Source organism: Eurypyga helias, unplaced genomic scaffold, assembly GCF_000690775.1.
Source record: "Eurypyga helias isolate BGI_N326 unplaced genomic scaffold, ASM69077v1 scaffold16515, whole genome shotgun sequence".
Taxonomy (NCBI): Eukaryota; Metazoa; Chordata; class Aves; order Eurypygiformes; family Eurypygidae; genus Eurypyga; species Eurypyga helias.
This window is the reverse complement of record NW_010250936.1, coordinates 4,620-14,666: the sequence shown is the minus strand read 5'-3', so window position 1 is coordinate 14,666 and position 10,047 is coordinate 4,620. Positions and strand designations below refer to the sequence as shown.

General features: G+C 38.7%; 1 protein-coding gene across 1 annotated transcript in view; it reads right to left on the bottom strand.

Annotated features, from left to right (window-relative positions):
- The window catches only part of MMRN1 (multimerin 1), a 27,121-nt gene extending 18,402 nt beyond the window's left edge, over positions 1-8,719 (bottom strand). Inside the window, exons 1-4 of the mRNA XM_010151842.1 lie at positions 8,625-8,719; positions 8,053-8,172; positions 5,658-5,764; positions 144-242 (exon numbers count right to left, since the gene is read on the bottom strand). Of these exons, the coding sequence (XP_010150144.1) occupies positions 144-242; positions 5,658-5,764; positions 8,053-8,172; positions 8,625-8,719 (421 nt within the window). The remainder of the gene's footprint in view (positions 1-143; positions 243-5,657; positions 5,765-8,052; positions 8,173-8,624) is intronic.
- Positions 8,720-10,047: the final 1,328 nt, after the last annotated feature.

Genomic DNA, 10,047 nt, shown 5'->3' with positions numbered 1-10,047 from the left:
GAACCATGACTGCTGGAAACTCTAACAGTTCATTCAGGTCCCTTCAGAAGACAGGGAATTTTCTCAAATTGTTTTTGCAGTAACCTTAGTGAGGCACATGGACAGTGATTGGGCTAGAGGTGATAGTAATTACAACAGCTGACCTGGCCCACTGGGGTCCTGAGGTGCTCCTGGTGTCTTCTCACTGACAGTTCTGCTGCTTTCAGCCTGGTTGCTGTGTATAAGTGATTGTTGTTCTTGAGCTAAAAGAAGGAGAAAAAGGAAAGGATGAGAATGAAAAACTGAACATAACAGTCAAGATTCCACGACAACTGCTTTCTTTATTCTATACCAACTTTACCAAAGCCTAATCATCTGCAGTGATTTTTGTTATCTGCTTAGTCCATCTATAACACAGTGTGAGATCACATTAATGAAGACCGTGAATGGCTTTATAAATGGCTTCCTGAGACTGGCAGGGGTTGCTGTTAGTACTAAAGTGTCAAAACCTGCCCTATAATGAATAGAATTTTGAAATCTCCAGGGCTAAAAATTCTAAAGGAAGAGTTTAGATCAATATAAAACATCAATAAAAAGGCAATACTAAGACTATCAGCTTTAAAATGAAATTTTTCTATAGCTACAAAATCAGTCATGTTTGTTGAAACTGATTTTTTTTTTTTTTTGACAGATTACACAAGTCTTCAACTATCGAAATCTTCCCACTAAAGGCAAAGGTGATATTACATTGTTGTAGCACCTAAAAAATAAAAACCATTTCAGAACTTAATCAAATTCTAAATTCCAACAAAGATGATCTGAGATTTGTGACTGGCACATACAATTAAAGACTTCAAAAAGGTGATAAGTTTGTAAATATTTTCTCTGGTCATGGCAGATGAGATTTTCTGCACTTATTTTCCATTTCAGCCCAAAGATACCAAAGCACTTTTCAGAAATCTAGACTAACATTATTACTATTATTTCAGTATTACAGTTGGAGAAACTGAGGTCCAGAAAAGTGAAGTGCCTTCACTCACAAAAAGTCAGAAACAACAGATACAACTGGGAACTGAACGGAGATTTCCACCTTCCTGACTTATTTCTTCAGCCATTAGGTTTAACTGTGTCAATTGCATTGCATTATTGTTTAAGTAAACGACATATGGACAAAGTAGGTTGCAAAACTGCTAGTGTAAATTCACACCAATTTTTATATATTTACTCATTTCATGAATCATTCTGAAGTGAATGTTGCTCCAACTGGAATACATCTAAGGAATACCACTGATGTGATTTTCAATCTTTAGTATAGTACAAGCAGAATAACTTGGGTGTGGTGACATTATTTTCCAGTTCAAATATTAAAACCTAGTCTGGTCATAATGTGAGTTTCCAAGGAAACAGAATAAAATACTGAATCAAGAAATTGCTTATGTTTCGTCAGCCTCTTGGTAGTCTGAGTGAGAATCAATAGATAACCTTTAAGGATAATATAAGGTGTCTAAGGCTGTAAATCAAGGCGGGGGGGGGGGGGGGGGGGGGGAGAAGGGAAGGGAGTAAGGTGGGGGGGGTGGAGAAGGGAAGGGAGTAACAATTAGGTCAGGAAATCAAAGGAAATTATTATGTAGACTGAAAGTTTCATAGAATTTAGTGAAATTGGCTGATAAGAAATCCAAAATCCTCTGTTATCTTTCTGTGGCATGGTTATTGACAGGACTTAATACTTGCATTCAGCTCAATTCATTACACAGGATTTATCAAGTGGGGATGTGATGATATGATCTATGACAAGGGAGTTAGTTACATGCCTGTGATAAAGACCAGGTGTTCCATGTCCTTTTATTCTTTCATTTACCGATCTTTCTGTTGCTCTAAATGCATTCACTGCCACTGTTACAGACCCAGATGGTTTTTTATACTATCCATCTTACCTTCCATCCTCCCTATTAAACTAACTGCCACACACACAGTTTCACATTGTGGAATACCCACACCCTTACAGTTTTATTCACCCTTAGAGTTTCAAGGACATATATTTGTCGCTGTGTGCTTGTTTTACTAATGCTTTAAACTGTTCAGATAACTCAATCCCTGTAAGACCGAGGATATAGTGTCACTATTGGAGCAAACCAGTAATGAAGCAAGTCAATAGTACATTATACTGCTTCTAAAAGCAGCAAGGCCTGTAGCCAGTGATGCACACACATTAAAAACCTCACCCAGAGAGAATGCCTCATATTGTACTGTTACTAGGTTTCATCACTGTATAGGAAAGGGACTTCTCTGTCAGCATGAGAAGTTTGGGGATTTTAATTCGTGAAACAAATTCAGAAGAGTGACTGGCAATACAGCTTCTCCTACATCATATTTCCAGTGCGGCTCAGTCGTTTTCCAAATGAACCACTTTGACACATCATATGATGATCTTTTGTGCTCCTTGGTCCCCCCTACATGATGAACAGCAGCAGATGTGGTGGGACCACCAGACTGAAACTCTTCATACATACACTTTTTAGGGTAGAAATAGCCATCAAATGACTCGTATTTGAAACCTTTTAAAAGTAGATATGCTATGTTCAGTTTAAGCTAAAAAGATTAAATAAAAACTAAAAATTAGACTTCTAGACCCACCTTACAGGTTCCATTTACAATAACAAAGCAACACCCCCCCCCCCCAAAAAAAAAAAAAACCAACCCCCCCTCCAAAAAAAAAAACCAACCAAACACCCAGCAATTGAAAATGCTGAGCAATGAAGAGTTCTTCCTGTTCCTCCAGGAGCTTCAGGGTCCTCAGCACTTCTAAATATCAGGTAACACACATAGAAATTTAACATTAGGCTCCTATCATTGAATATATTGGCCTAGATGTATAATTTATTGTCCCATGTATTTTTAAACACAGTGTGCAAAATTATTTCAGGGAATATTAAAAATATGGAAATTGTATCTTTTTCTCTCAATATATTTTTGATGAAGCAGGGGTGGCTGAAGGGGAATCCCTGTGGAGAGTCTGGTAATTTCCTCACATTCCATGTGTTTCAAGGTGAATTGCTACCTTTTGTGCCTGCAGCTCACCGCAGGCAAAGGATAGCATTCACTCCTGTGTGGAACATTTTACAGCCATCTGCTGGAGAAATGACATGTTACCATGCAAGAGAATTCAGTGTTAACAAGGCCTATGGCACTGTCAGCAACCGGCCAGTTGCTCTAAACCACGGCCAGGGCAGATGGAAATTAATTCGCACACATTAAATCACCTCAGCCTCACTCCTCAGCAAAGCTGAATTCAAATGGAGTCGGATCTACATTTGAAGGGGCATCTTCCGGTTCTTGAAATCATTTGTGACACATAATATAGCATTCAGGAACCACATGTGCATAAGTGAACTGGGGCTTCTTCGCCTCAGACATTACTACACACACATTGTTTCCCCCAGCTTAAGGATGAAAAGTTGGTGTTTAGTAAAAATGACGTCATGAACTTTGTAACCCAGAACTTAAAAGCCCTTTTCATGTTAGCAGTTTTGCTTCCAGTTAAGCATTTGATATTCCAAAACAAAAATAAAGATTTTTTTTAAAATTGTGAAATTGTCTGTATTGTTTAGGGAAATTATGTCTACATTTCCCCCTTCTCAGAAAGTTTATTGTAAAATTGCATGTCTTATCCTATTTGGTCATGTCTTGCCACATAGTAGGTAAAGTTAAAAATAGTGACCTGAACATGTCTCTTCTGTCTCACTCACTACTACATTACCTTGAGAAGCGGCTGTAACCAAGCAGTTACAATGAGGCTACCAAATATGGTTTACAGATGCCTAGTGATAACTATCATATGGTGTCAAGTGTTTCCTCCTGCCTAGACTATCAGACTGAAATAGTTATGCGTGATTTCACTTGGTTTGAGAGAGAAGCTAAACCAGAAGGTGTTTTGAATTAGCATTTGCTACAAGCAACCCACATCACACTAACAGCGCCTTCCCAGGATCTAAAACATATTATCAGAATAGCCCAGTTCCCTTGGCACAGAAATCCTTCAATAACAGTTCTGTTGTTGAGCAGATCAAGTGCAGAGGGTCGAAGCGGAGGGCTCAGTGACCCAGGAGAGCACCAGTCGGACCTTACAATGTCTCTCCCCCCGTCTCTGTAGAAACAGAGTGCCTGAAGACAAGGCTATTGGGCTCCCAACTGTTCAAGCTCATTAACTGACGTCCATTCATGGGAATTGAAGAACACAAGCAGGGTTTGTGCTGGTGGTCTGCTCCTCATGGGAGGCAGGATTCCAGAAGCAGGGAAGAAGAGCCTTTCTGACATAGCACCTTTCATCCCAATCTCTTTAAGCACTTCTACAAGCATTAATTAATTAAATATCCCAGTGTCCCTGTGAGATAAGTGTCATCTCAATTTTCTAGATGGGTAAACTTGGGTATGCAGATTCTAAGTGGCTTGAGCAAGCCAGAAGAGACTTCAAAATAGAGCCCAAGAGATGTAATTTCAAATCCACTCTTGTAACACCTTACAACATTTTCCTTTATTCTTATTCTTACACAGATGCCACTACAAATAGAGTTACGCAGCTTTTTTTCCTGGTCAGTGCTTCCCTGGTTTTTTGATGCCATTTCAGTTTTATCAACTATAGGCTTCCCCTTCAATAAGCGTTTTTTTAAATCTATTTTTGCTAATGTTTGCATTTCTTAAAAGCAAACCTCTAAAACATCTGATCCATGCTCATTGGACAGCCTTGCTGGCTAACCGTGTCTCATGTTAATATCTGACTCCATGCTCAGCTGCACAGAAGAGAATTCTGTGTCTGCTGAGGCCCTGGCTCCTCAGCATTGAAATTTCCCTCCTGGATGTGAATAAGAGTGATTTCTCTTCATTCCTCTACATTAATTTTTAATCACAGCCTCTACTTCACCACTGCTGATTGAATTCCCTACCACATCTAATGGTCTTTCTTGTAATATTCATTCATTTAAAATATGTATGCTGATGCCGTATCTTATTTTTCAAGGGCAGCTTGTTTAAGGCCAGCAGCAAAGAAATAGCTATTACACAGATGTTAAACTACAGTATGTTGCCATATGTTTGATCACCAGGGCAGAGGTAAAACACTCCATGCTGTCACAAAAGGGCACAATTATACAGGGATCATGTGTAATACCTAGTAAAATACAGGCATTGTTGAAATGAGCAACAAAAGTCCTACTTAATTCAGAGAGAAACAAAGTTGATACATTATTTTATCGTGTCTAAAATATAGGGCCTGAAACTGAAAGACAAAGAGTCACAGTGCTGTAGACGAATTTTACAACATGTATTCAATAGAGTACCTTGATTTAATATCCCCAGCACTGCAATATTCAATAACTAAAAGGTCAACAGTAGAGACACATTGAATGCAAACCCTGTATTTTAGCCAAATGGAATATGGCTGAAGATTTTATGAACTTTATTTAGAGTGAAAGAGAGGGAAGGACATTCTGCTTAGCTAGTCTGGAAAATCATGTGCAGGGAACAACATCCCAAAGTATTTTAGTCTACTGTGCATTTTTCCTGGTTTAAAATTAACAGGAAGAACAGTATTGATTTTCAGCAGAGCCATTTGCTCGCACATCAGATTGCACTGTTTTCTTTTGTTGAAGTAAACAGTTTAAAATCCTTACAACACTACTCACCTTTGGGTTGGCAGTTTTGCCCAGCATACCCAGGACAGCACTTCCACTCCAGTGATGTTACTATTTTATGTTTGATCCTATAGGCTTGGTGTGTTGTTGTCTGGGACCTGCAGAACAAGACCATATTAAATCCAGTTTAGGTTACCAAACAGAAGTTGTAGGATACCTGTACAACCACACTATGTTATCCTACATGTCCATGTATCCTTTCATTAACAGCTTGAAACCGAAAGTGAAGCCTAACTAGGGTTTGGTGTTTCAATAGCAATCACAGTCTTCAGCCCTCACATCATCTGCATAGATTTTAAAGGAACCTGATATCTATCTAGTGCTGTCAGGCTTATTCCCTGAATATCTTATTCAGAAGTCAAATATTGCTAGGTTTTATGGAAGATATGACAATTAATATCTACCAAACTGGACAGAGTGAGCCAAAAATACAATTGTGAAATACTACTTTCTTTGAAATGAGTGAAAGAAAGCATTCACGATGAATTTATGCCATGTTAGTTCACATTTTAAACAAGATTATACAAACATTAATCCTATAAAGCATAAAAATTTCCACTTTGGAAGACAATGAAAGGAGGGTATGGCTATGTATCTGCGATGCTTCAGTTATTGCTGTTAAAGTATGTAACTGCAGAGGCAGCAGCAATTTTTGTGTGTGTGTGTGTCCCAACACATTCTGCATGTCCTGACTACCCCATCACTTCTAGCTTTCTTAACATCACAGAGAAGTCAGTTTAGAATGAACACTCTGCACTAGGGCATACATAAGAAACTCACTACAGCAACTCTTCTTGCCTCTTACACAAAGTTTGAATAAAAAGATTATTGTACAGTTCTGCTAGTGACTAAACACTACCATGGAGTACACCTCAAATCTCTGAAAACGCAACGATAAAATGGTTACAGAACTGTTTTGGACACACATTCACTGCCTATATCATTCCGGGAAGGGGGACAAATTGGAAGGCTGTTGGACCAAAAAATTTCCTCCCAATGAATTAAAAAATGCCACTTTGTTTTACACTGTAGTTAATCTTGTCACCCCTTCACAAGGGATGTAATATACGTATTAAAATTCATAGCAGCTGGCAGGAGGTTTGCATGTGTCCCCAACCAGCTTTGCCTCTGAGAAATGGGTTTTTCAGCAGCGAGAACTCAATAAAGATTAAGGTGAACTGAAATCAGGAGAGTTCTCTGTTCTTTTGCTGTATGAATAGTCTTATTTTATGATAAAACTACCTTATTCTGCATTAGCATAATCCATGTCTGAAAGCACTCATAAAAATGAAGTGTCCATGAAAGGAGTTAATCAGGAATGGCTATTTCAAAAATAACTCTCTACATAGACAAGCCCCTGAACTGTATATAGTAGAAACTTATTTACAGGAGCAGCACAAGGAGCTAATTTTCCTACCAAAAAAAAAAAAAAAAATCAGAGTTATGGTGAATCTTCTAGAGTCGATTGGGAAGGAAAAAAAACCAATCAACCACAGGGTCCATTCCACAGTTTTGCAATACTGTCGACTGTATTTCAGAGTTACCAAATCCTGAGGATACTCTATTCCTGGTTTCACCTCAAAACTTTAAGCATATTCTGCCATACCACCTAGAGGACAATTCTCAGAACAGTCAACCTGACTTGTAAGAGCCTTTTGAAATTTGTCAAGAGAAAAATATGTTACCATCTCTGTTTCAGTTTGTCCATTTTCCAGGCCCGTTTCATTTACTATTGAAATCTGTTGTTTGGAGAACACAATAAGGTACCCAAACCACAGAGGACTATCTGAATATGTTTAATAGCCATTATTTATGAGTTGCATCCAGGCCAATTACTTTTCTAGGTTCACTGCCTGACCAAAGCTGCACCAGCAATAAACACCCAGCAGAGAGATAATAACAAAAAATATTTATGTCTCTCAGGGGAAGTCTTTTGCTCCATCAAAGCACAAGCTTGGAAAACTGTGCAGAAAGGTTTTTCTTTCCCATGTGTGCTTTAAAGCTTGGTACATGTGTACCTTTCCTTGCAGTATTCTGGAAGAGGAGAGCAGGCAGTGGGTTTCTGGAAGACTTTGTACTGACCAGAGCTTGCCAGAGTGAAGGCATGCCAAGCCTGTATTAGGTTCAAGGACACTTCCCAGCCATGAACATTATAGGGATGTGTTAAGATGAGGTCTGGAAACATGTTAATCCACAGATTCACAGAGTGGTAGGGGTTGGAAGGGACCTCTAGAGATCATCTAGTCCAACCCTGCTGCCAGAGCAAGATCACCTAGAGTAGATCCCTTCTGTTTTCAGTTTCATTTCTAAAGCCATGGTTGTATTAATTATGCAGCTGGTGATAGTTAAGTACTTTCAAGTACTCCATCTTCCTAGTTCTACACACCTCTGAGCACAGGATCCAATACGCCAAGTGCAAGGCTTCATTCTGCCTGATGAGAAGGTTTCCAGGTTGTCCACTACCACTGCAGGTAAGAGTCTGGTATGAACATAAGCACACCAGTTCCTGTAAGAGACAGAAGGCAAATATAATTAAAAGTACCAAAAACATTTCCACAATATGATGATATGTGATACTTAAAGGAGAAAGTTAATCCCATCATTTAGGAATAGGGCTAAATTATGAAAATTAGGTTTGGTTTCTTTCAGACAGCCAGTGCAGTTTTGGGTAATTACTTAGTCTTTGTGCTTCAGCTACCCATTAACAACAAAGAAAACAGAAAGTCATTTCTCCATCTCCACATATGTTTATATTGCAAATCTAAATTTCTCTTTGTAAATGTTTGTGGAGCACCAAGTACAAACAAGTTCTTCTAGACTGCAGTAATGACAAGTCTTAAACTACACATACATTTCAGACTATAGAAACTGTTTATCCAGAATTCAAAGGATCGTTTAGTAAGGTTTTTAACCACCCATAACTTTCACTTTATGGATAGACATTTCTGCTTATCCTACCTTTCCCCAGCAATATTGTGAGTACATGTAGACTGTGTTGTGCAGTGTACTTTGAGGTCAAAGCCACACACAGCAATAATGGGCCATAGATCCATGCTTGCCTGTGCCACTGGCTAGCCACCCAGAGAAGGATGTCACATACACCATGATCAAACTCTTGATCACTGCAGCACAGGACGTAGGAGCTGGTGAGTGCAAGGCCAGGTTTGGTTTTCATAAACAGGGTTCTAAGGAGGTTGCAAGAAACCACAAACTTAAATTGGATTTTGACTTGGTAGAAGTCACAGTAGAGAACAGAATTAAGTAGAAATTATAAACTGAATAATGGTTTGTTTCAGATTTTTGCAGGGAAATTAATGTGTCAGAAAACTATTGGCATTCTTTGAATCAGAAGCAGGTAGATAAAGGCATGATTTTCAGAGGCTCTTGGCAAGGTCACTCACCAAAAGCTATTAGAAGGGGAAAAAAAGACAATCTGTCACATAGTAAGAGAATAGATCCTGGTATAGATTAATAAGGCATTAAATCAGAGAGGTGAGAGACTAGTTATCTTTCTCAAGAAACAGTTTATGAGCAGAATCCCACATGAATCTGCAATAGACATTATATTCATTAATGAGGGGGAAGGTAGGGGAATAGGAAGATGACAGTTATACAGAGCTATACAAAATCATTTTGCGTCGTGAACCTAAAGCTGATCTTGAAGAATTGTGGAAATCCCACGATACTGGATTTCCAACTAATGAAGTGTCAGAAAAGGGTCTTGTAATGCAGAGTCAGGCACAAATAGGAGCCTTACACAGACAGCATGACTAACTAAAGTAGCTATCATCAGGAAAAAGATGTTGGAGACATTCTGACTGGATCTTTGAATATACTAATTTAGTATTTTGCATTAACTAAACTAGTGAATCAAACACATGAATTTATTAGGGAAGGACTTGACAATAAACAGAAATCACTACTGTTTCAGTACATCAATTCCTTGTTGCTGTGTCTCAGTTTGTAGTTAGCCCACAGTTTGAATAAAGAATTCAGGTTAGTTCCTACATCATAAAGAGAGGTGAAAAGAAAGATACAGGTGGAAGACAAAGAGCAGGAGAGATGGAAAGTCATGGCATTCATTATTCAGTTGGTCTTGTTACGAAAAGGAGGCACCAGAATAAAACAGGTTTAAACTTGAAGACAAAAGGGTCAGGGTGGTGTTTCCACATAGACTGTGCCAGATTTGGAAGTCTGAGAAGCCAAAATGGATTTTATAAAGTAGTTAAATGATTTCATGAAAGAACATGTCGTTAGTGTTTAAAACAAACAAACAACACCCTAAGTTGAAGCTATAACCTCTGTCTCAGGAAGTCCTCCAGCTGCAAACTGGAAGGCATCCTGAAGAAAGTATTACTGCACTTCTGCTGGTGGAACAAAT